Here is a 27,650-nt window from a genome sequence, read left to right as displayed (position 1 = left end):
TCTCTGACAGTGTAATTAGAGCTGAGACTGGAATTTGTAAATGGCTTTACCATTGCATCGAGAACTCGGGGGAGCCTGACAGCTGTGGGAGACACAGGTAGAGGGCAGGGTTGGGGAATGTGGTTTCTGTCTGTTCAGGGGCAGCTCAGTGTGTGCTGAGATCATTGCTGGCGTTGTCGTTACACCTCTTCCTTCTTTCCTCATAGTTTTGTATATATAACACTTAGGCCTGGATCCTAATAAAGGCTTGTTTAATGATAGGCACTTAATAAATGCTTGGTGAATGAATGGATGGGGCTGGCAAGTTTGGTATGAAGGAGGGGAGTAGAGGAATCTCTTCTCACACTTTATATGGACAATGTTTCTAGGTGCTGCCATATTCCTTTTATGTACACTCTGGGCTTCACAGACCCTGCAGTGGCTGTGACCTTGACTAGAACAATCCCAGACACTCCACTCATGCACTTCCATTGGGTGAGTCTGTGTTAAGGGGGACATGACCTAGTGGCTTGGTGCACAGACCTTCGACAGGTTTTAGGTTTACCATTTAGTAGCTGTGTGGCCATTTAGTGTCTTACGTCTCAGTTTCCTCATCTGTGGAATGAAGTTAATAATAGTACCTCTCTATGGCTGCTGATGTTTAACTGCCTCGTATTGTTAATATGCTATGTGAAATGCACAAAATAATGCTACTTGGTATATTTTAGCTTTCACTGTCATTACGACTGTAATTATTATGTTCCCTAACTACTACAAACTTCATCTGTGCTGGCCCGGAGACAACAGCACTGAAAATACAAGTTTTTGGAGGGTTTTTGAGCACTTGGGGCTGCTGTGAGGCAATTGTCTAGCACAATCAAGTTCCAACTTTAAAAGGAGTAGGGAGGGTGATTTCAGGTCACATTCCAAATCTGTACTGAAATTGCCATAAACTCCAGAGTTTTTTCCGTAATATGAGACAATAATAATAACAATAATGACAATTTTATAATTATACCCAAGTAATATACTAGGCACCTTCAATAAACCTTATCACGTGGTTCATATTATAATGAATTTGTAAGGTAGATATTATCTTCATTTTATGAACAAGGTAACTGCAAGCTCAGAGATGTTAAAGAACATGCCCAGGACCACACCCCATCTTGGAGACAGAGCTGAACAACCTGAAGACTCACATAGTTTCTATTTATTGGGAGGTTCTGTTGCCTCCTCTCCCAGGTCAAGCATAAACTTCCAGAGTTAAGGAGAGTACTGGGGCCAGCCTTAGGTGTAACCATAAATAGGCAAGATTTCTTTGCCTTCTTTTTCTTTTCCTTCCATAGACTAAGTACTTTCTCTGGGTGTCCACTTTTGTTTGACCTGCTCAAGTCCTGACCTTTTTCTTTCCAAACCTAAGTGTGTTCGTGCCATTCACCATTTTGTGTGGTTTCTTTCATCATAAACTCTCCACGTCTGTCCACACCCACCACCCACAGCTCTAGTTGTGGGAATTCAGGGCAGAAGAGCAAACTTGAGGGGAGATGTTTGGGTCTGGCACTTTGATAATTGCCCTCTATTTGCTTCATGCAGCCAACTCCTTTCTTTCCATGCAGATAAAGCCTTCTCTAAGTTGTAGTTTGACTGTGTTATGAACCTCATGAAATACATTCTTGGTGGCAGTAGGGTCTGGCTCTTTCGCCCAGGTATTTTTCAGTTTCATGTTTCTGACCTGTTGTCTAGCATTCTGGGGGGCCAATCACTTAATTACTGAATCTTGCTACTTAGTTGTTAGGAAACCTCCAAAGATTGCCATATGCCTGTGTTACTGGAACCTTTGCCTTATGTGTAATAAGGATGAGGTAGTTGAGCCCTTGGAATTTTATGTTTCTGTGGGAAAAAAATCATTAGCTTTTTCCTGAAGCTGCAAATGAAAAAAAAAAAAGAAAAGAAAATAGCGATTTTAGCATATGGATGGACCAAAAAGTGTAAAAATTCAAGTAATTTTTGCATTTTCTAAAGATTGTTTTCAACAAGGTAGAGAGAGAAAGACTGGTGGCTTTTTTGTGTCATTGATATAGATTCATAACAATACCGTTTCAGGGTGTATATTTAAATCCTTAATCCATTTTGAGTTGATTTTAGTATACAGTGAGAGGTATGGATCTAGTTTCATTCTCCTGCATATGGATATCCAGTTATCCCAGCACCATTTGCTGAAGAGGCAGTCCCTTCTCCAGTGAATAGGCTTGGTGCCTTTGTCAAAGATCAGATGGAAGTAAGTATTTGGGGTGATTTCTGGATTCTCTATTCTATTCCATTGGTCAGTGTGTCTGTTTTTATGCCAGTACCATACTGTTTTGGTTATTATAGCTTTGTAGTATAGCTTAAAGTCAGGTAGTGTTATGTCTCCAGCTTTATTTTTTTTGCTCAGCATTGCTTTGGCTATGCGTGGTCTTTTATTGTTCCATATAAATGACTGGATAGTTTTTTCCATTTCTGAGAAAAGTGTCTAATTGGTGATCCTTTTTTTTTTTTTCCCTCCTGCTCTTGCAACTCCTCCTACACATCACTACTTCACGGTCTTGTTCACTACTGAAACGGTTATTGCATGCCTGTGACTTGACATGCAGGGCTTCAGTTAGGAGGAAATGACACGCTGACGGCAGCACCACACACTTGCCAGTCACACAGCCGTGTCTCCAACCACCCACCACGTTTGTGACATTGAGAGGGTGTTTCACCTCTCTAAGCCCCAGTTTCCTCATCTGTAAAATGAGTTCTCACTATCTACCTCTGGGGTTGATTTTAGCAATAGATAAGAAAATATTTGTAAAAGTCTGGCACATGGTGGGGATCTAACAAATGTCTGTTCTCTTCTTCTCTTATCCCCAGCTGTTCACTTCCTTCCCCAAACTACCTCCCCAGCAGGTGGCCTGTGCATCTCACGGCCTCTCTATTGGCGATTTTCTCCCTTGACTGTGTAATTAAGTTATCTGATGGTTGCACTGTGCCCCAGGATCCTCTAGGGGATAAGATTCAGGCATCAGTATTCTCAAAAGTTGGTCTGTTAATTCCATCATACAATCAAGGTTGAGACCTCTTCTCTACCGAGTTGAATTTTTGGGTTTTTTTTTTTTTTTTTTTTTAAACTTAAACATTAACTGTACAAGTCTCTTAAAACCTCCTTTGAGATAGAGATAATCAGGGAAGTGACCTTACTTTGCTAGTAGATGTAGTGGTTAAGTTAAGCAGAAGAATTAGAATCTAGCTCTTAACCTATGACACTCTCTAGGTTTCTTTCTTCCTGTTGAATATAGTGGACCTGAATTGTTCAATACAGTAGCCACTAGGCACATGTGGCCATTTAAGTTTAAAGTTATTAACATTTAATTTGCAGTGCAGTTTCTTATTTACACTTGCCACATTTCGAGGGCTCAATAGCCACATGTGGCTAGTGGTGACTGTACTGGACACCACAGCCATAGTGTGTTTCTATCATCACAGAAAGTTCTGCTGGACAGTGCTGTAGTAGGCACTTTAGAGAAGACAGCGGGAGTTTTTCAAAGAACCTCTGGTTCCGATAACCCACAGAATAGCCCTCCCACTCGCACCCTGCCCCCCAGCCTTATCGGATTCTCTTAACAAAATGTGGGGATGGAAAGGAACATAAACATCAGGGATCCTTTCAAACTGATTCCAGCCTCTAATCAGTTCTTACCAGTTCGTTAAGCCAGGTGACAAACCCAATTCCCTTGTGCTGACAGCCATGGTAATCAGGCACCTTCTTTGTTCATTATGCTGTCTTTAACCCCAGCATTCTTATGCAGCTCTGCATTTAGTGATCGCTCACTGTGACGGCACACTAATGAAGAAATAAAACACACTATCTGAGACTCATTCTTCTAGCCAAAGAGAGACTCTGCTCCATTGGCTTGTAAAATCAGGTTTTTGTTCACTTGGAGAACGATTAGACCAGGTGGATACAAGTAGCACTGACTAATTTAGAAGGAAATGCCTAGGAAGTTCACACCATCTACACTGCTGGAGGACTTAAGAGAATTTAGTAGTAAATAAACTTCATCTTTGGGAGGACCTTTGATGGAGTCTGTGGTTAGGTTAACAGGAATGGGTGCCTGTGAGACCTACTGAGATGTTTCAATGGAAGCATCATCTGAATATGTTCAAGAAAATGACCCCTTCCTGTTTAGAGTAGAGAGTTTAGAACAGGGCTTAGTGTGCATAGAAATCACAAGAAAATCACCTAGGGACTAGTAGGATGGAGATTGGGCCTGAGATTCTGTATTTCTAACAAGTTCCCAGGTGTTGCTGAAGCTGCTGGGCTGTGGAACCATCTCTAGGTAGCAAGGATTCATGTTCCCTGTATGATGGATGGCAGGAGACAAGAGAGCCTCTCTTCCACACCTGTAACTTTCAGGTCTGTCCTGACTCTAGAAAGATATTTCAAGAATTCTGAACATTCTCCCTTAATGGGAATTGAATACTTCATTTGTCTCCAATATGAAGAGAATCCATCCTGGTTTGGGGGTCATGTAACTAAATGCTGTCTATTCCCGAGTCCTCACCAGGTTATTGCCAGAGAGTAGAAATGTAAATGTCCACCTCAGACACCTGTGTGGGTCAAGAAAGGCGACAGGGGTTTTGGCAACGTTGCCAACAGGACAGACACCATTACCTCTTTGCAAACAAGGATGCCATTTCAACAGATGAAGGAATTTCGACTGCATGAATCATTTCTCAGCAGGAATTTTGATGTGATTTTTATTAATGAAATTAATGTCCAACTCTGGAAATAACTAGCCCCTGCCCCACTCCAGATCTCTTTCCCCTTATGTTTCCCTTTCCCTTTGGTCCAGAATGTAGTCTGGCAATCGGCAGTGCTGGGAGTGGTCAAGTGCATGCCCGTGCAGGAAGACTTTTGATTGCCTCGATCATTTAGTTTCTTGTTCAGTGATTGCAGTGAGAAAGATCTTTTCCCCCAGTGGGAGGCTGATCCAATATTATATTTACAATAACTTTCCAACCCCTTATTGTGCTTCAAAATGTGCTAGAAAAATGCCTTATAAAGGTAGTAAATCAGCTCTGTATATTTAAAAAAAATAGCTAATTGGTTATTTTGCCACCTTTACTGCGGAGCGTTGTTACCAGAGTGGTTTTCCGTATTTTTCAATTGGGAATCTGTCCTTGTGCATTTAGGTGCTCTTTATTTAACTTGTTTGAAAAAACTTATTAGAGCCTAGTGATTGGGAGCACTCAGTAAATGAGAGATTATTATTTTAGATTGCCAACTTGAAGGGCCTTCACAAATCTGTCTCCAAGTAAACGGCCTTGAATAATTCAGTCAGCTGTGCCAACAAACAAAGAATGATTGATTGATACTCAGACATGGCCTAAAATATTCCAAAATTGCAGCTTTTAAGACAATTTATACTGGAAGAGCTTAGAGCTAATAGGGCAGATTTACCACGATCTTTGACTAAAGGTCCTGATTTGCAAAAGCTTTCTGCAGGTTTAGGTTATCGAGAAATTGGAATAGTCAAGTTCCAAACAACAAACATCACTTACTTTGTCTTCACATTTGCCTTTTCTAATTGAATTTTGGTGTGCCGCTGTATTTCCTCCAGAAAGTTATTGTTTTAAAATTACCATTTCGGTTCTATTACTCAAAGCCCTCGTGTCTAATACTTTCTGACAGTTATCAGCATAATGATTCATAATGAAATGATAAGCAATCTTCGGTGGAAACCCAGTGTCGATCCCACTGGTGCTGTGCGACTGTGTTGTTAAAATGTGAATGCACATTAAAATAACATCGTCCTTACTTGTTTCCAAGGTCAGGAGAAGAGAGGGCCTTTTTTTTTTTTTTTTTTAGGTGCTTTCATTTTGGGAATCTCACATCCATTTTCAAACAAGCCCTTGAAGGTGCTCCTGATGTTCAGTTCAATTCTCTACCCCAAAGATTTACATGCTCAACATTCTGGCTAAGGGATTTGGGAAGGGACATCTAGAGAGAGCCTTTGATGTATAAACCGTAGGATAAAAGGCAGCCTTCAGTTTCAAGTAAACTACATTTTTTTTTCCACCCAAAAGCAACTTTCTTTTTGCTTTGGAGCTGCAAGTAGCTAATAATATAATGATGGGGGGCAGAACATTCCATGGAATAGGTCAGTGTGAGTGCAGCTAGCTCTAGTGAAAGACTAGTTAGTAGGAAAGTGAGAACAAAGTCCAAATATTCCCAGGATTGTTAACAAAAGTGTTTCTGGAGATCCACTGGTTGATCCCTAACTGTTTTATCATCCATGCAATTTTGTGAACATATTTTTGTGAAAAAAATCTTAAATCCAAAATATCCAGGGGAATTTCTTATTTCATGCCATTTATCAAATTTGCTATGTAATAGTGTAGTTTCATATTGCATTCCATTTGTCATAGGACAGAAACTCAGATTGAGACACCAACTTCCCCACTGCCAGATTATGTGGTTGGTTTTTAGTTCAGAACATATGGTCCCGCTGCCTGTTAGTCAGTTGATAAGCCAGCAAATGTGTCTGTCCCTGGACCGTACAAACTGATCAAAGCAACCAGACATTTTGACAGTTCAGATGCATCCTTCAACTTCCATTTGTAGGCTGCTTCTTTAGTTAGCTCTCAGTAGTTCAAGGTTTGACATTAGCTAGTGAATAAACGACATTCCTGTTTCTTCCTATGGCATTGCCTTTCAGCATTTTAACTAGTACTTCTAGAGAACAAGCTTATGATTCTTGTCTGAAGACAAGGATACGGTTGAGAAGATCACCTTGTGAGCTTACTAGAAGGCACCAGATGGACTCCAGGCTGATCACTTGCCATTGGGTTGTTTGCAAGATTCTGGAAGCTTCATGATATTTCATAAAGATCAGTTATCATCTCACTGAATTTTTTTTTTACACACAGTGCTGTTTTAGCTTCCTCTTTCCTCTCTGACCTGCATCTCATTTTACAGAGATGAACAGTCCAATGTGGATTCAACTGGAAAATGCGTAAGTTTGAGGAACACTAATGTATGTCCCAAGTGAAAGGCTTGAATTATCTGCCAGTGCCACTTAGCTGGGTTATTACAATTTTTCTACCGCCACAAATAATTAAGAGTGACTTGTCGTCAACCGAGCCCAGTCATTTCTAGATGGCATTTTTGACACTATCCACAGAAGTCATACAGTGGTTATTCACAGCATGCTTCTAGGAAACAGGGTCAATTATACATTTTTTTGAGATCCCCTGGGGTGCAAATTAGGCATCTTCTTTGCTATGAGCATTTTGATTTTCCTCTTATAGTTGGCTCTTGCTCTGCAGACTGCCTAATGCCCAGCAGAAGAAGAGCTGGGGAAGATTCCAGTATAGATATACAATTGCCCTTCTTCCCATCTCCTATGATCTTCCACCTGGGGAAAGAACCTCTAACAGAAACTCCTAACTACTCTCTTGCGTGGAAGGTAGAAACCAGGCAGAGAGAACAACCCAGCTAAGACCAGAGCATCATCCAAGAAGTAGTGCTAGCAAATCATCTTTATCATGGGGAGTAGGGAGGTCAGGAGAAAGTTAACTTTGGAGTAAATTGAGAAAGTTGGTAACTTTTTACCCTGTTCCAAAAAATACTTGTGCTTCATTACTTTCTATGAATCATTTTTATCTCTTTGAAGTGGGAGGGGAGTCATTTAGCTTTGGAGCCAAGGTTTCTGATCATAGGTTTGCATTTATTGATTGTATGAATTTGGGTGAATTGTTTAACTTTTCTTATCTTAGTTTTTGGTTATTCGATTGATTGCTATGAGTTATAAATATTTTTCTGTCACATTTTATTATGGGAATTAAGTAAGATAAAGTATGAAACAGTGCTTTGTGAGAAGTGTAAGTTAACTCATAGGCTAGCTAATTCTAGAATGAAATGCTCAAACATTGTTTTCTTGGTCTTTCATACTATAGCTTCCTCATGTATAATTGAGAATTTACTTTATAAAGTACTTCAGCCATAAACTAATCAGCTTAATATAAAGAAACTAAACCCCTACTTTACCTAGTAAAGAAAAGACAAACAATTCCTGGGGAAGAGAATAGGAAAATAGACATACCGGAAAAGTACATGATGGCAAAATTTCAGCAAGAAGTTAACCTCTGTAGGAAGCCAAGAATTTTTCATGACAGCAACAGTGATTGATGCATCCAGAAGGTTCTGTTTTTTTTTAAATAATGGACAGCTCTGCTTTGGCTCTACCCATTGTTAAAACGCATACACTACCATGATAAAAGGTTATCTGCTGTTCATATATCTCAGAAAAGATGTCCCTGAACAGCCGTCTTTATGTAAACCGACCCCTGGGGCAAGGGCTGAGAGAAAGCAATTAGTGGTGGCAGCGTACACAACTGTCAGGCACAAGCAGAGGCTTTATTTCAGAAACAAAACGTACATACCCCAAAGTTTACTCTGCCTTATAACCTGTCTTTCGGCTGGAGAGAGATTAACAACAAAGGCTTATCTGAAGGGTTGAAGGGTTTCACAGCTAAGACACTGAAGTATTATTGACAGTCCAAAAGTTGTACATGATTAATGAAGCCTTATGATATGGAACTCAAGACCCAAAGTATTTCTTCCTTGGAAGACATGTCTTGTACTGGTTGCCTTGGCATTTTAGTGGGCTGAAGGTAGTGCTTGAAGAAATTGATCACTTAGGAGTTATGTTTCTGCACGTGCTCTTGGGGCATGTTCTTTTCCACATTCAGAATTAATTTCATGGCTCAGACATTGAATTTTAAAATGGTGATGACAAAGCAGTTAAGTTGAAAGACAGATAGTTCTGGAAACCACTCTATCCCACAAGTCCAGCTCCTTTGGTTTTTACGTCAATTGTCTCCTTGCTTTGGTTGCAGTCTTGTATTTTTTTTCCAACATTTTAGCACCTTTTCTTTTTTCTTACTTTGCTCAGCTCTTGTGACATACACAAGCGCTATGGCCGTGGTGCTTCTGACAAGTGAGCTGGACTGGGCTGAAGGATCATTGTTCATTTATTCATTTGGTAGATTTCAGTGTATAGAGAGGAGTTAGGAATGAGGAGGTGAGACTCAGGGACAAGGAAGCAGCTAATCAAAGAGCTAGGATGGGAATTACAGGCAGAGCTACCAAGCCCAAAGTATTTGAGTCGTGTGTTTAAAGTTTTGCTAACCGTAACTAAATGTATGTTAGCCTTTTTCTCCAAATGGGGGTCCCTGAAGAATGTATTTATCATTAAAACAATAATGTGGGACCTAGTCTATAGTAGGTATTTTATAATTTCCCCCCAAGTTTTTCTGCCTATTGCCTATGAAAAGTTTCACGTCAGTCTGAAAGATATTTTAGCATGAGGTCCCCATGGTTTAAAATTCACATCTTTTGAGTCTCCAGGTTACAGAAATCAAAGTGAAGTGAACTGAAGAAGACTTAACTTCAAATAATCATTCCTGTGGAGCACCTCTTAGAGTCCTAATTTCTTAACTTCTTCCTAGAGTCTGGATATTTCAGAAACCCAGTTATGGTAACAATAGTATGATAAAACTCCTCATTTACCTAATGTTACATGGTTTTCTATTTTTGAGGAGGGGTAACATTCTTTCTATTACAAAGTAAGTGTTGAGAGAATTTGTTAACATTAAAAAAACTTTCTGTGGGTTACTAGCATCATTATTTGTAAAATGAAGTTTTGTTTATACATGAGAAAAATAAACAAGTTTTTATTCTGAGGCTAGAGAGAAAAAAATAAAGTTTTGCTAATGATGTGAATGTTAAACTTGACTTCTTTTTTTTCCCCTTTATCTTGAGGTCTGTTAGCACTTTAATTCCAGTTGCTTATAAGAAATAGAATTTTCACCATATGTCACACATGAGGGTACTTCAAAAAATTCATGGAAAAATTCATGGTATCTTTTAATTCTGTTTTCCCGTGAACTTCTAAGTACCTTCAAGTGTTTAAACCCTTTGAAAGAACCTATTTCTGCCAAACCCACTTCTAAATGCAATTATGGTGGGTTTTCATCTTTTGCTAAAGCTCCAGTTGTGTTCTGTAAGAATGGAGAAGTGCATTTTCCTTGACTTGCAGGAGTGAGGTGGAGTCATCCTGGCCTGGACTTTCCATGGGATGGTTCATAACAAACTCTTAGTTCACATTGGAAACATTTGTGACTTTAGGTTCAGTGCTGGCTGAAGGCTTTTGGATGACTTTATTAAGGCTCATACAGATTTCGTGTGGATATGTAAATATCGGGCAGTCCTAAAGGGTCTACTTTAAATCCTGAAGTAAACCATCAAGTGGGTTTTTTACTACCCAGGAAGTAAATTTTAGTCTAATCTATGGGGAGGGAAGAATTAAGATGTAATTACTGGAATTTTCTTTTATGCTTGAAATGTTGCTTTTCTTAAATGTCACGTTCACTAAATTTCTCTAGATAGTGTGATGTCCATATCTAGAAGTTTGTCTTTTCCCAGAAGAGAGCTATGACTGGTTAAGGAAGATCAAGATTTCTTTTATGATATAATGTTATGTGATATGATATTTTGTGATATGATAGGATAGTCCTTTGCATCTGCTATAATTTGGCTACAGTTTCTTTGGGTTGGGGCTTCTTACTGTCAAACTCCTGTCAACTGGATACAATGTGACATCCCACTAGAAAATAATAATTACCCCTTGTAGCACCTTTTACCGTTACCTGCTGTGTAATACAGAAAGTACTTCAGTGAAGAAAATGGATGTTCATTATTAAATCTATCCACAATGACAAGAAACACAGTGCCCATTTCTTTCAGAGTAATGACAAATTCAAGAAATGGGCCATAGTATTTCATGTATTTTATTTCTTCCTTAGTCAATGAGGGTAGTCAATGAACTTGGACTTTAGGAGGTGGGGTTGTTCCCTGGGGTATATAAATATGTTAATCAGGGATTCCAGGATTGAGCTCCCTGGGCAAACTCAGGGTGTGCTTGAAGTTCCTAGAATGATATGGAGACTTATGAGGGTTGCTTGAGAGCATCTTCCTAAGAAGAAGGTGCGTTGCTCTTATTAAATTCTCTATAGCAGTCCTTGGCAAACTATGACCTGAAGGCTAATTTTAATGCTGCCTATTTTTGCAAATAAAGTTTTCTTGGAGCATAGCCACGCCTATTTGTTTAGGTATTGTCTACAGCTGCTTTGGAGGGACAGTGGCAGAGCTGAGTAGTTGCTACAGAGACCATCTGGCGCATAGAGGCTGAAATATTTAATCTTTGGGCCTTCACAGAGTGAGTATGATGGTCTCTGCTCTAAAGATTTTTAAATTAAGGATTATCGCATTTGGCTTTTGGTTCTGGTAGTACACCTATTATCTACACCACTAAATTATGCTAAAAATGTGAAGGGCATAGTAAATACGGGAACTTTAAAATAATATAGCATACTAGCCCCAGTCCTGGGGAATGTGGAGAGAAAATCCTGGGCTTATATGTGAATTTCACAAAGGTTTTACAAATACAACCAAAATATAAAGGGAGGACATTTATTTTTACTTAAATACACTTCAATATTTGCTTAATTTATGTTTTAAAATGTCTTAATTTTGGTGATAAAGATAAAATTAAGAGACAAAAACTATAGTTCTTTAAAGGCCAATAAGGAAAATGCCAGCAGACCTTTGAAAATGTTAAAATGAATTTTCTTTGGAGATAAAGTTTTCCCTAACTTCATACCTGAATAAATCATCATTGGAAATCAAGGTAGAGAAAGAATGGTTGTAATAGCTAATTCCAAATTAACAGAACTATAATTGATAGAGCCTGCATTTTTAACTCCCAGCCGTAGTGGCTGGTTATGCAGCTATAAGAACAGGACAGATTGCTTGTCCTTACATCCAATGCATATGTAATCCATATTTAGTTTCCTTTAGTTTCTTCATTTTCCCCTAGAATCCCCACCCCTTCCTTCAGCTATCTAAGAAACTCTCAGCAAAGTATCAAAATGAATCAGAATATTTTTTTCCTCTCTCCTTTAGAGTGGATGATGAACACTAGACACTCAATAAATACTTATTGAATAAAAGTACAACTCCACAATCCCTCTCAGCAGAAGTAACCTTTAATATTTGACGTATGGCCTTCCCTACTTTTTTCAAAGTAGTTTTAAATGATAGTAAAGAGGATCGTGAATTAAACTAGTTACATTGAGATACTCTTTAACAGGGCTTGATGCTAATGAATCTATATGGGAAAGGCTGACTAGTCAAGCATTAGCTCAGAGAAAACTGCATTAATTCACACACTTCATAACACTGTAGGTTGGTAGCTATAAGACACTGTGAAGGATTTTTGTTAGTTTTCTGGCCATTCATTCGCTCAGTTCTTGACTCATTAAACATTTATTGAGCTTGCTCTGAACTAGGAACCATGGTTGACACTGGGGAGCAGGTAGACTGGTGATAGAAACAGACATGGAATGGGTGTCAGGTTAGGAAGATACCATTATGTGTTACTAAGTGGGAGATGTAAATAAGGAACTGAGATGTGGAACAATACCACAAGCAGGATTTGCTGCCAGACCTGTATTCAGGCTAATGCATAGCTTTGAAAAGCAGAACACCTTGCTATTCACAGTGACCCTCAGGCTGCCTGATGTTGGTGTGTGCTCAGGAGGTAGGATGAAGATACGGAGACTAGAGAACTAGAACAAGTAACACTCTGTTTATATCCCTCTTTGTTATAAACCTCATGTTTGTAATTGGAGACTTACTTGCCGGTAGACATATTTCTGATGAGAAAGGCAGCCACTGTGTCAGAAATTTAATTGTTCCTAAATATCCAGATATTATGCTTACATAAACAGAAGAGAAAATAATCCAAGAGTTGTTTTTTCCTTCTCGATGCCTTGAATTTATGGAAAGAGAGCTCCTGTTACTCAGGATGGCTGTTGTCTCTTCTTTTTAGCCCCCAGTGCAGGTAAATGTTTTAAGGTGCTGCTGTTTACTGTAACTGTGGGCCTAGACTGTCTTTTGTCTGTATTCAAGTCTATATTTTTTTCTCATTGTCTTGAGAGAGAATACTTTCTTTTCAGAGGAAGAGACGGTCCCTCCCTATAAATGGGAAACACACTCGTTATATATTTATCATATTTTAGGTGGCAAGAATTAAAAAGAATTTTTTTTTAAAAAAAACAAACCACAATCCCACAAACTAAACACAACCACCATTATGATTTTAATTTATGAAGTGTGCGTCCTTTCCCAGGCCTTTGCAGGCCAACATTACAGTCATGCTGGGTGGACATTTCTGCATTCGTCTCCCCTCCATCATATGACCCTGTCCTAGTCCAGTTTCTAGGCTACTACGGTGTATCACTCTCTCTGATAGCAAAACATAAACCATATGCAGCACAATTCACAATGGAAGAGGCATTGGAGGTAACATTGAACTTGAACTTGGCTCCTTTTCAGTCTTCCTTTGAGCCTCTGCCCCAGGGCCTTCTTTAGGAGTCACTACCCAAAGCAGGAAGGCTGCTCCAGCCTAGCACTTGTTTTTGTGCCAGCCCTCCATTTGGAAATTGTGCAGCATTTTTGTATTTTTTTTCCACATGTCAGTGTTATATCTCTGAGTCCTGTGACCATTTAGTTTTCTGCTCCATTTCTTCTCTGTTTAGACAACCGCCGTGCCCCGTCCTACATACTAATTACTGACTTCTTGCTTCTGCAGCACTTGATTCATTGTCACATTTTCCCATGTGAAAGTGGACCAGGCACCTTGGCAAGGAGGTTAATGGATTTCAGAGTCACTCTTATTTAACCCTGGAAGTCACAGCAAAATAAGAACCAGTGGCCGACCCATTTCATAAACCGAGCCGTGGTGAGCTTCAGCAGCAGACTAGTAAAGGATTTCACCGTGGTGCAAGCTTTATAGAAGTTGAACTGGGGTGAACCTTCCAAACTGGGAGTAACTGGGGTTACTTCCACATGTTGGCTGAACCTTCTTATTTTCTTGTCATTATACCTTTATTTGGGGAACATGGTGAAGTAGAAATAACTTCAGAATGGGAGACAGTACTTTTGGATTTTAATCAAATTCTGTCATTAATTAGATTGCATGAACTCTTGGTATCAGCAGCTCCACTTTCCAGGTCTCAATTTCCTCATCTTTAAAATGCGAGTGTTTGACCAAATGATCTTTAATATTCTATCTGGCTCTTAGAGTGTATTATTTTAAATAATTTCATTCATTTATTTAAAAACCATTTATATGTATCTTTATTATATTCCAGTCACTGTGCTAAGGACCATAAATACAATACCAAAATCTAGACAAGAAAAATAATTATATTTTTTTCCTGAGGATGTCTGTGAGGTAACCTTACCTTTAACACAAATTTTACAACACTTCTGTAAAATTTTTTTTTAAGTTTAAGTTTTTTTTTTCTCCCTTAAGTTTTACAGGATGTGGAGTTGATCTTAATGCCAAAAGAGTTTGTTGGTAATTAGGCCCAAGGGGAGTTTGGGAGGGCCTGCTTACCTTGTTAAAATAAAGTCTTCAATTAAGCTGTATAAAGAGAAAAGGAGGGTGAATTACCCTTATTAAATATTACAACCAAAATCCTTTGGCCATTCATCACCGCAAGCTAGGTATTAAATATTGAATAAGACTCCTTATTTGTAGGTTCCTTCTTCCAATTCGCTCTCAACGGCTACTTTGGAAGAGTGTATTCTATTCTGACTGACTAGGTGAAGCTCTCCCAAGTTCATGCAGGCCTCCGTTTATCTTCCTTTTCTCGAGGAACATGAACAAATGTCACAAAACTGTTCCAAATTCATTGGAGATAGTATAGATGCAGTGATCACAAAACCTTGGATTTTCATTAAAATTTATTTTGGCTCATCTCTTGGAGGCAAAAGGAGAAAGAGAGAGCTTTCCAGCTGTCCCACTGAGCATGGCAGGTGTCCTTTAAACCTTTGGAACTGGCTCAGACCATGAAAATCCCCTCTCCCTCTCCCATCCTGATTCTCCTCCTTGAAGGCAGTTTGTGTGACAACTTCTTGGCATAAAAAGACTAATCTACAGCAAGAAGCAAGAGGATCATCATGGTCTATACTCTTATTTTTTTATTATCATTTTTAAACCAACCATTATGTTGTTAGCAATCAGTTGTTCTGTTTCATAACAACCACCGCCATCACTCATATTTCAGAAACTCTTTGATGTCGGTGGGAATGAGCATGCTTATAAACGGCCTGGTGTAGCCTTGGCTAGTTCAAGGGCAGGAGGAGAGGTCTGGTATGGTAGCCTTGAAGAGTCCCTGCCTAGTTCTGAGATCTCTCCGCAGCTGTATCTTTGACATCTCTGCAACCATGTTAAACCAGTTCCCATTAATTACCCATAAACAGCTTAACCCTCAACCATCATGTTGAACTGCAGGGGCATATCTATACCGTTCTGTTAATTTTATTTGCTATTGATGGCATGCTGTACTTAGGCATTATAATTTATCTTCAATAGTGGTGTATAACTATTAATTTACCAGAGTCCCACAACAGCCCTGGGAACTCGAATCACATTTGTATACCCATTTTTTAGATGATAAGATGGAGACTAGATCAATTATGATATTTTCCTGCCACTTTAGAAGGAAAGCCTGAGTTTGGAGCCCATTTGCTGTAGAGTTGCTCAGGGTGGCAGTCGATGCTATGTTTGCACAGGAATGAGAAGGATATTCACATGTACAGCCTTCTACTCTGTTGTTCTTTTAAAAATATCTTTTGGGTGGCTTGATTTGCTTTTGGCATTCTTTGCCAAATGGGCCTGCCTTACTTTCTAGAGCTGCAGAGAATCATGCAAACTGTCAGAGATTCCAAAAGGATATTTTAGTTCTTGGTGTGATGATGTGATTTTTTCTTTCTCTAGGCCCACCATCTGCTCCCCTCAACTTGATTTCAAATGTCAATGAGACATCGGTGAACTTGGAATGGAGCAGTCCTCAGAACACGGGTGGTCGCCAGGACATTTCCTACAATGTGGTGTGCAAGAAATGTGGAGCCGGTGACCCCAGCAAGTGCCGACCCTGCGGAAGTGGGGTCCACTATACCCCACAGCAGAATGGCCTGAAGACCACCAAAGTCTCCATCACTGACCTCCTTGCTCATACCAATTACACGTTTGAGATCTGGGCGGTGAATGGAGTGTCCAAGTATAACCCTAGCCCAGACCAATCAGTTTCAGTCACTGTGACAACCAACCAAGCAGGTAGGAATTAGATCCACTTTATTGTATGATTTGAATGTATATAGAGAAAAGGTTTATGGTGATAACCATGAATGATATTAAAGTTTACAATTCAAGTAGAACCAATTATAAACCTGGGAGCTGTGTTTTAATATAAAAGATACTTAGAAGGACATGTATCCATTCAGCAAATATATTTGTGGACACCAACTGCATAGATTGCCCTATACTAACTAGGTGGTGGAGACAAAATGACAGTGTCTAATTGAAAGGGGATGACCCTCTAGTGACCGGAATCACTCCATGCTGGGTTTTAATGGGTATGGAAATTATATTGGCTGTTTCAATCACAAAAGTCCATGCTGGACATCAGAGCATTTACAGATTATGTAGGATTATAAAACTGATTTTTACCAATGCAGAGTGTGGTATTGAGTATTTGCTATATTTCTAACAAAAACATTAGCAGCTATAGGTTTGATCTTGTTTTTTAATGTAAAATTTTATGCATAATTTACATGGACCTACACTAGAATCAGCATGTAAATGTATGTGTAGTTAACAAATTCTCTCTTAAGACATATACTAATTTTGTAGCCACTTCCATAGTTGAATCCAACATTGACACAGGGACCGGGGGTGTGGGGGGAGGCTAGTTTTTCCATCTCTTTCTAATTCAGATGACCAGAAAACATTTTATGTTCCTGACATGTTTCTGCTGAGTTAATCACAGAACTGTCATAAAATCTTGAATATCAAATATTTTCAAAATCTAGATTTCCAGGCTCTGGAGCTTATCTGTATTTCTTCCCTGAAAAAGTTTCCACACCACCACCAATTATCCATTGCCAGCTCCCTGTTATTTCTGGAGAGTTAAAGAGGAGCAGGAAAAAAAGACTATGGCTTATCCTTTTGTGAGGCTCTTAAGAACAACAAACCTCACTGGAAAAGGATTATAAATGGCCAATAATTCTATCACCTCTTACTGTACTTTTCTCTTAAATGAATGTTTCAGTAAATGCACTCAATAGTTAAGTAAAATATCGGTACTAATTGATCCTGTAGTGAAAAGTATTCCAGTGTCCCAATCCAAAGCCATTACTTTTCCATTTTTCCCTGAACTCTCTAGAATAAATGAAAAAGTTAAAACGTGGGGAAGATTTTGAATGGGATCTAGAGCCGCGAATCTTATGTGAACAGTCTTTTTAAAATACATGGTGTGAACAGGTCATCTGGGTAGACTTTTTTCTTTTAATTCTGTTGTTTTAGGTTGTAAACACTGTTAGTGATCATTAGTTTTACTTTTCTAAAAAGGCTAGTATGATGTAGGAGTTTTTGATAGCGTTGCAAGTACTCTGATTGCCAGCTTTTTATTCGTTCTCTTTTGGAAGAAGGCAATAAATGGTACACACGGATCCTGAGAACGCGTCTTGGTGCCACTGGTCTCTCTGAGTTAGAAGGCGCCAAAACAGTGAAAGACAATCTCTGTACCCCCTGGAGAAGGAGGTTTATGACCCAGTCAATATTCTTATGTTCTTATACCTTTTCGGCTATCATCAAACACTACATGGTGTTCTTAACTGAATTAAAACTAGGAATGGACCTTTTGAAGCCTCATCTATACAAGGTGAAGTCATTCTCTTTGGCCGAGAAAAGCCTGTGGGAGACGTGCTGAGAAAAGTGTTGACTCCCACAGATTTTGGAGGGAGATTTCTGTGACTCTCTGTATACTTAAGGATTCAAGCCAAGATGTTATATCAACTGTTATGAGGCCAAAAAATCCAAACAGCACAGAGAAAACATGCTAAAAATCCGCCAAAAGAAGAAAATTTGCAAAAACATTACTAGAGAGGAGGAAAGAGTCAATTTTATTAAAAATGTAGGTGTAATTCTTTTAGATCTAGGAGGAAAGTGGAGAGATAAATCCATTGACACAATGAGGTTTTTTCTGCCGTGGTGAGCAGACCTGCCAGGAAGTTTGCTGAATAGGACAAAATTCCAGCTCCTTATTTTAATTTTCATAAAGGGTAACGCTGGCAAGCTGTTCAAAATTAAAAATAAATCTTTCAATAAGGAGACCTCCTATGCGGCCAGCCAGAAAGCCTTTCTCTTAGTGGAGAATAGTATGTGTGCTTAGCACTGCCTCATTATCCTACCATAATTTGAAGTTCACTAATTCAAAATCATCAGGATAGTTTAGTTTTGATTAACAAGCCCTTTCTACATAGTAGTGTAAATTAATAATGTAGGCCAAAATTCTGGGTGAATGTAGCAACCATAAACTCTATCAAAGCTCCCCTAAGCATATTTACAGACACACAATTATGTTCTAATTGCAGTTGTTCCTGTCATTTCATTACATGAAATTCCTTAAGGACCTCTATAGGCAATGGTGCTCACTCTAAAGGAATACTAGAGTCAATGAATGTCAGCATTTGGCACCTGGAGGCCACAAAGTTTGGTGTCTCTCCGTCTTTACTTTGTTTTCACAGAGTTCTTTTTCTCATCAGTAACATGTTAAAAAAATAAAAATAAAACAAACACACAAAACCTCCTAGATTTTCTCACTCCCTTCGAGTGATGAGAAAACCTTAGCAGTTAAGGAACAGCTCCATGAAGGCGAAGTGACTCATCCCTGCTAATGTCAGAGCCGGTACTCGAAACCAGGGACAGTCCTACTCCTGAAAGGACAAAGGTGCTTTCCTTTAAAATTATTAGATAATTAATAGCATTCATGTATTCAGCTTGGCATTCTTCCCAGTTGTGAGACCAGACTATGTGAGTATCTGGGCGCAGAAATATGTTTAACCGGGCTTTGATCATTTAATTGTAGAATGTGGTGTGAATGGGCCTGTGGACTCACAAAGTTATTTAAACCATTCTAACCCAAATCTTACTGTTGGGGTCTTAAGGGGTTAATAACACCCCTTTCCTCCCCTCCTGGGTTTAAAACCAGTTGATGCAGAAAACAAAGGAAAGCAGAATGTCTAGCAGCTTTACAGCTGATCAGCTGACTGAAGGATGTGAGCCTTATGTTTGTGGCTAAAAGGGCTTGCTTTAGTGACACTCAGCCCAGCTACCTGACTGTGGGCTCTCTGTGAAGGCAAAGCCTGCCCTGCTAAGGCCGCCAAAGGGATGCTCTGCAGGTAGGCATGTAGGCAGATATGCGAGAGCAGAGTGGGTTGAGCTGAGGACATAGGACTTCTCCCAAATTCTCTCATGAGATAAGTCACCCCCACCCTCATCCCCATGCCAGGAGCTGTGAAGGAGAGGTGGGGAGAGGGTAAGGGTAGGGGTGTTGCTCCAGTTGCAGTCGGATCATAATAAAAGTTGAGAGGAGGATACACGTGCAACTCTCCCGAGAGTGACTTTCCTACATCACAGGCCAAAGGAGCACAATTAGGTTCCACCTCCTCTATGTTCCATCCTGTAGCAACTGCTCTGTCTTTTGTTCAGGAGCACATAGTCCTGATGTTTGTGAAAAATGGATGTGCAAACTTCTGGGTGATTTGTTTTCTAGATGGTTTTCCTTTGGTTTACTTTTACTTAAGTGGACCATCTCAGGCAAATGAATACAGGATGTGTCACTAGGAGAGAAAAATGCTGTATAAATGAAACAAGATTTTCTGGTCGAGCAACAGAATTGTGAATATTTTTGCTAAAAATGCTGTGATGTCAGCCAACAGTAGTTTAATATCACTGAGTCATCTTTTGCCATGCCTCTCCCAGCTAACCGTGTTTGGCCTTCTAGTTGTGAGGCTGGAAAATACTCTAGATGTATTTGTTTTAAATCATTATGAACCCAACCCTGATGACTGATGTTCTCTACTTACTCCTAATTGCACCAGGGGCAGCGATATCCATTTTCAATTTTCACTTTGTATGTGACACTGTCCTAGATATTTTACAGTGAAATACATCTGGTTCTCTCTCTCTAGCACAGCTATGATGTCCTAGTGACAAATATCTGTGACACTCTGAGTGTGGAAGAGTTAAAATATCTGATGGATTACATAATGATTTAAACCTAGCTAATCTCTAAAATCTTTTCCAGCTCTAAAATTCTCTGATTCCATGTATATAGCTATGAGCTGTGAGCTCTGAGCATGGAGAAGTGAGGCTTATTTCCCTATTATGTTCGGAAATTGGCTTTACAGGCAATTCCAAGAGAGGGAAAAATTCTAAAAAATGCTTCAGCAGGATTATTAGAATACTTATGAATCCTGCCTCTCCTCCACCTCTCCGATCCTCTACCCTGCCAAAGAATCTATTTTGAAGGGCAAAACAGTAAGATTAGCTGTACCTCTAAGGCAGTGGCTCTCAATTTGCAATTTCTGCCTCCCACCCTTAACCCTGATATTTGGCAATGTCTAGAGACATTTTTCATTCTTGGCCATGTCTAGAGCTATTTTGGTGCTACTGCATCTAGAATGCACAGGATACCCCCCACAACAAGAATTATCTGGTCCAAAATGTCCATAGTGCTAATATTGAGAAACTGTTCTAGTGAGGTTTGAATAACAGATCACGTGACTTCATAGAAATATTCATCTTCTAAGGGTTTCATAACCAACTGGACTTTGCTTGGGCTGGCTTGTGGTTCAGCATATAGGAGAGTTTCCATATTTTCTGGGTTCCATTGCCCTGTGCTGAGAGCATAATGCTCCCTGTGCTGAGAGCATAATGCTCCCATGAATGTTCTCAGAGGACAGGCAGTGATAAAGGGCCTTTCAGGGCCTCTCATGAATCCTTTCCCATTTGTTTTGGCATCACATGAACTGGTGCTGCTTGTGAGACCGGCATTGTTCTCTAGGATCGGACAATTAAGAAAACTGCACGAAAAAAACCACACCAACTATAAAGAGGCATTACACCTTGTCATAATGCAACTGTACAGAATGTAGTAGTAGCTATTCAATATGTTTGTTGATTAACACCTATTTACAGTAAAAACAAATCAGTTAACTCTCTTTGTCAAGTGGTGATAAATTTAATAAAACCAAAATAATGAGTAGAGAAAAGAAAATAACTAAGTACAAGAGACACACTGTCTTTTATTACTCAACTGGTAAGTTCCCATTCTTTCTCTCTCTGCCATCTTTTAATTAGACAGATTATGTTATTTGAATGGGATAATGGAGAACACAGGGAATTCTCATCCCCACTGGGTATAATTGCTACCTGTCTTCTAGACAGTAAGAAGAAAGCTTCAAGGAAATGGTGGGAGAAAGAGAAAAATCGTAGAGCAATTGAGTTAGGTAATGTGTTATAGGCATGGTGGAGCCAGGTTTTGTGAGGTCTAAAGCTTGGATAATTTTTGTGATTAAGGGGGAAAAATTTTTTAAAAAAACCTTGCAAAATTACAAATATAAAATTAGGAACAGAGCTTTGGAAAGAGGTCGTGCAGACTTCTTTAACTTCAGTATATAAAATAAATGCAATTATCAGTAAGGGGATTATTACATAATTATGCCTAAGAGTAGAAAGAAACAGGAAGAAAGACTTGATATTGGGGAGGCTAGGTGGACGTGATATGAAGGGCTCTGAAAGACAAAGTCATAATAGAGTGTGGTTCACATAGTTAGGTGTGAGGGTAGCTCCGGTGTGGGTCTGAAGTGTGGCTTGAAACCGAAGGGACAAGAAGAAAGCACATTCCTGCTGATTTTGAGAATTGTATTGGAATACTGAATGCAAACGATATGTGATCAGTACCAGGGTTGTCCTATAAGCTTGAAGGAAGGAAAAGATAAAAACAAACAAACAAACAAAAATAAAGGTTTGTTGATATTTTTAAGGCACAAATATTTGTTTCTTTTAGTGCCCTAGAGCGGGGGTCAGCAAACTCTGACCCAAGGGACAAATGTGATCGTCCACCAGCTATTGTGCAAGCCACTGAGAATGGCTTGTATATTTCTACAGGGTTGGCAATAATCAAAAGAAGGAGAATTTTTTGTGACATTTGGAAATTACATAAAATTAAAATTTTGATGTCAGTCAATGTAGTTTTATTGGAAGAAAGCCTCACTCATTTGTTTATATAAAGGCTACTTCAAAAAGTTCATGGAAGGATTTGTATTATCTTTTAATTCTGTTTTTTCATGAACGTTTTGAAGAACCCTCATATTGTCTGAGACTGCTTTCCCCCAACAATGGCACAGTTGAATAGCCACAACAAAGGGTAAAGGGCCTGCAAAGAGAACGCATTAACTCCTCTCTCTCTCAGAAAAAGTTTGCTGATCTGTGCTCTGGAGTGCTAAATCAGCAAAGGGGACCAGTCAGAAAGGAGGTTGATAAGGTGTTGAAATGCCGGTGTCATTTGTGGGAAACTGTTCTCTGGCAAAGGAGGTGATGAATTAACACTTAGGCTAATCTCACCTTTGAAACAATTTTTATATTTGGTAAGACATTATTTTTCAGAAGTCTTGACTGTGTAGAAAAATTAACTATAGTAATTAGTGTTTCAAACATACCTTTGCTTTCTTGTACCACAGTTTTTTTCCCATTGACACTGAGGTTTAAATGGATCATGTGGAATGTGCTATGGGACTTTTCCTATAGAACCGCTGTTCTGATAAGGCAAGGCTCTGATAAGGGAAGGCGGTGTTCTGATTCTCTTTAAGTTATGCTTTCTTAACACTGTTGTATGGGTCCTAAATGCTGGAAGCAATTCTCTTTTTAAATGATCATATGCTCAGCTCTTTTACATTGTCTTGTCATGGAGATAATTTCCTCTTTGCCTTTGATCTCAAATAAAGCGTGTTATTTTTTCTACCCTTAAGAAATTTAAAGGAAAAACAAACAATGGAACTAGTGAATCTGTAAAATGAAGAACTTGTTCTAAAGACACATTTTTAAATCCTTCAGACAGATTGGAAAGCAGTTCTACTGAGAGATTTTGCTGGAAAGTTGTTTACACATCCTCTGTTGTTGGTGCTCAAAAATGGTAGCTGGTAGGAGAATTCTTTCTGTTCCTGGGTGATTATAGGCCCCATCAAGCATACAATGAGCTTCAGAGGAGCCAGGCTTTGGTTTTCTCATTAACAGCTCTGGTCTAGCCATGGTCTCCTGGTTTGGTTCGTAATCCCTGTGAAATTCACATTTAAAAACATGAAGTACAATTTTTTTAGGTGGGAACAGTCTCTGGATTCTAACTTTATATTGAATTTCATTTCCAGAGAATATTGTTGCCACCACTGTAATTAACAGGCATACTGACTAATTATGATCACAATTAAAAATAAAATAAACCAGCAGATACATGATGATGCAGCCTCCTGTATTCAAGGTACCAAAAGTCCTAGTGAGGAGAAAAAATATATATAAAAGCTTTCCAAAAGAACCTACTAAATTATCCAACTTCAAGGTTGACTGAGCAGCCGAGACAAATAGTATATTTACAGAGCCTCATGGTAATATTGCATAAAAGTAAAAGTTAGGTAGCATTATTTTTTTTAAGATGTGAATATTTCACTCTAAGGAAAGGAAGGTTTTATTTATGCGCCCAGGACTGAAACGCTATTTTTTCTCACTTCTTTCCCTTTGCTCCTGCATAAATATACATACATGTTCGTTTGGGAGAAGGGAAATCCATTCCCCAGCACTTACTTGACAGTCTAATTCTGCTTCTTTTTTCATTTCTCAGTGTTGTGCTTGTTACATCGAACACTGATGCCAGCTTTTACACCCTTGGCGAAGCCATCAAGAGATTTGAAAAATAAGTGCCTGGCTGAGATGAGAGATGAGCAGCACAGGGCTAGCCAGGGTTTTTGATGGGCTTCAAAATTATCTAGTTGTCACTCCAACTGGCTAAATTAATTACTGTCTCCTCAGAGGAGCCAGACGGGACTCCAGAAACCAGTCTGCAGCTGAACATCGATGAAAAGATCCAGAGAAACTTTATCAAAGCTTTCATTAACCCCCTGCTGATGTCTTTAAATAGTTGGTTATTTTTTTATTTTTATTTTATTTTTCCTTTAAACACCCTGAAAACCCAAAAGCCATGCTGCAGGACTAATCCTGCATTGAGGTATCTTCAGCCTACAGGAACTCATTGAAACGCTCTTCATGTCACCCAAATGTACAGAGCCTTTCTCTGAGTCACAGCATTCCTATACCATTTTCATGATGTGAGGATATAGTAAGAGATCAGAATCTTGTATCTTGGGGCCGGCCCGTGGCTCACTCGGGAGAGTGCGGTGCTGATAACACCAAGGCCCCGGGTTCGGATCCCATATACGGATGGCCGGTTCGCTCACTGGCTGAGCGTGGTGCTCACAACACCAAGTCAAGGGTTAAGATCCCCTTACCGGTCATCTTTTAAAAAAAAAAAAAAAAAAAAAAAAAGAATCTTGTATCTTGTCTTCAGGTAAAGACTGGTGAGGATTTTTTTTAAGGCACTGTCATGATAAGCAAATGTTAGCTCTATCCATCAATATTAAAAATCTCTCTTTTATGACCCTTGCCCTACTGTCCACCTTTCCCCTTTCCCAACACTCGCATGTGCTTTCTCCTTTCCTTGTGCCAGAAGGAAAGCATAAAAGAGGGTCCCTAGTTTCCTCCCAAACTGCAATAAAAGAAAGATGGTGCCAGACATCAGTGTAGTCACTTGCCTAGTGAACAACATAGCTTTCATTGGGAAATGTCACTAATGCTCTGCTCCCGCATGCAAGGTCAGCACCCAGAATGCTGTGGGAATCTGGCTGGACAGTCAGCAGAATGGCCACCAACATAGGCACAGAGCAGAAGAAATGACTCGGGTTAAATTCGGTCTTTCTCTATTCTGATAAATTGGTAAGGCTGACCTAAGTGAACTAGATTGTATTCTCCTCTGAATCACCTGTGTTTTGTTTTGTTATGACAAAGTGCAAGGGCCACTTTCTAAGACATAATCTATCTAAAATATTAGGCAACAGGTGAAATTACAGTGACTTAGAATATTTGCTTTATTTTGCTGTCACTCTTGGGGGAGCAGGAGGGTAGAAAAGAATGGGAAGGATGGGCCCCTCTTTTTGCTCCATGTTTTCCAAATGATAATCTGTGCACATAAATTCTTAGACTGTTTGGCCTTAGCTTTTAAAGAACCTTTTTGATGAAGGCTGTGAGTTAGATAAATTTTTTAAAAAATTTTATTTGGAAACTTTGGTCAGTGATATGTGCATACAAACAAGTCAAATATGTAGCTTCAACTTCTCAGTAGGTGTTAAATGGTGACCTGCCAACAACAGGCTCACTGTGTGTAGCAAGCTTGGGAAAGATACATCCATTAGAACACATTAAAAAGGTGCGAGCTCACAATGGCTCCCGGGAGGTCTGTATTTGTCTAGATAACATATAAAAGCTGTGAATCTGCCTTTTGAATCAACCCTATTTTTTTTTTTAGCATAATCAGTGTGTATTTTGAGCATAATAAGTGCGAAGGTGGATAAGAGCACAGCTTCATCCATGTTTCTTTAATAAACAGGAAACACATATAAACAAGCCGGAGATTTTGAATATGCAGCCAGCAGAAAGCTTGGTCGAGTGTTCACTACACTCTCCAAGACAGTCAAGGACTTTTTTTCTTCTGAAAATTGCAGGTGATTCTAAGACTTGCTGATGGAGCCCTTGTTTGTGTTGAAACCCACTGAATCAAATCCTGATCCTATAGCAACCCCAGGAGAGCATGATTTTAGGAAACTTCCCAGGAGAATGCTTTTGGAGACTTGGGAATTCTTGGAGCTAACATTATCTCATTCTTCCCTGTTCAAAATAGGTGTAGGGTTATCATAACAGCATGTGATAAGGGTTCTTGTTGTGTTGCTTTGTTTTAACTGAAAGCAAGGAGAACAAGCACAGCAGTGAAAGTTGAGTGTCTTACTGTAACCTCATGAAAGTTGAGTGTCTACTGTAACCATGAGCAGGGGACAGAGAATTTGAAAAGCATACCTGGTGTTTATAGCACTCATTGTACACTCCAGGGCAGAGAAGTCAACTAATTCAGGTACGGCTCGAAGAGGCTGGTAATATATTTAAGGAATCTTCATATAATATAGAAGTGTATTATTTGGGAGAATGATGCTCTTTAAATCTCACTGTTAACACTTCAGGGGTGCATCTTAGCTGAACGTGTTCTTTATTTTGTTTGTTTGTTTGGTGGCTGGCCGGTGCAGGGATTGACCCCTGGACCCTGGTGTTATCAGCACTGCACTGTAGCCAACTGAGCTAACAGGCCAGCCCTGAATGCGTTCTTTGGATGATGGCTTTTTCTCTCCCTCTCCACTGCTTCCTCCTCTTCCTCTTTCAGAACACACACGAAATAACTTCCATAAAACTGTTCATAGTGTGCTGGAGCCCTGCTCTGGGGTCTTTCTTAGAGACCATGCTGCGGGACTATTTTTAGGGGAGATGCTGTTCTAATGAGGTCCTTCCAGGATTTAGGGATTGACTCCTGGGTGGAGCCAGTTGCAGTGAATTTCACACTTCAGCAAATTGTGATAAAGAGGCGCCCCTGTGAGATGCTGTGAATCCCCTAGTTTAAAAAAAAAAAAAATCAAGTCCTAAAACAGTTACAGCTTTCCTAATACATTCTTTGTTATTCTCTATGACTACAAAAGTCATCTTGAGTTCTCAAGCACAGATCCAGTTGAAGACATCTTTTGGCCTTAATAACATTTTAAAATTTAATAGCTTAGTTGTTTCCGCCTTGGTCTTACAGTGCCTGTAGGAGTTTAAACTATTTGGCACATACAATTTAGTTTCTGGCTGATACCCCCAAATAAAGAAAAATATATAATTCTATGGCTGCAAATTCCCAAGCTTAAAATCCCTTCTCATAAATTATTCTCCTGTTCCTAACCTATATCATAGCTTTTAAGAGAACTGCCTAGAAGATAGAGTTTCAAATATGAGGGCTACAGGAATATCATTCCATGGCCACATTTTTTTGAGAGCATAGCATGTGGTGACCATTTGTACATGAAGCATTTTCAGATTGTACTGGTTGTAATTTAACCCGAAGGTCTCTATCTCTTTTCTCTCTACTCACCAGTCATTTCTTTGTGCTTGTCTGCATAGCAAGCAAGAAACTGGACAGGAAAGATTTGGCTACGTGTAAAACAGACACTTCCTGAGATGATACTAAAACCCAGTTTCTCAGCATTCTAGGATTCATGGATGTTGTCCCCTGAATATTTTAATTCCCTGTGTTCAGAACTTTCCCAGACTTCCATGCAGTAGAACCAAATTGGAAATAGGATGAGGAGTCTCAGGACTTCACTCCCCCATGGCCCTTCTTCCCTTTCTCTCCACTTCTAACATTCGACTTTATCATCCATGGGCACCACTATCAGCCCTGAGCCATTGTTCTCTCAGCCAAGCAACATTTGGATTTGGAAAAATTCCAAGTAGCATAGAACACATCAATTTGCAACCAAAGTT

The 27,650-nt window shown here is 39.4% G+C and overlaps 1 protein-coding gene across 3 annotated transcripts in view; it reads left to right on the top strand.

Moving 5' to 3' along the window:
* EPHA4 (EPH receptor A4) overlaps positions 1 to 27,650 on the top strand; it is a 132,569-nt gene that overhangs the window by 63,153 nt on the left and 41,766 nt on the right. For all 3 annotated transcript variants that reach the window (XM_063076419.1, XM_063076436.1, XM_063076426.1), the window contains one exon: positions 15,918 to 16,256. In XM_063076419.1, coding sequence (XP_062932489.1) covers positions 15,918 to 16,256 — 339 coding nt within the window. The remainder of the gene's footprint in view (positions 1 to 15,917; positions 16,257 to 27,650) is intronic.

Source organism: Cynocephalus volans, chromosome 1 (genome assembly GCF_027409185.1).
Source record: "Cynocephalus volans isolate mCynVol1 chromosome 1, mCynVol1.pri, whole genome shotgun sequence".
NCBI classification, from domain to species: Eukaryota; Metazoa; Chordata; class Mammalia; order Dermoptera; family Cynocephalidae; genus Cynocephalus; species Cynocephalus volans.
This window is presented reverse-complemented; position numbering and strand designations above follow the sequence as displayed.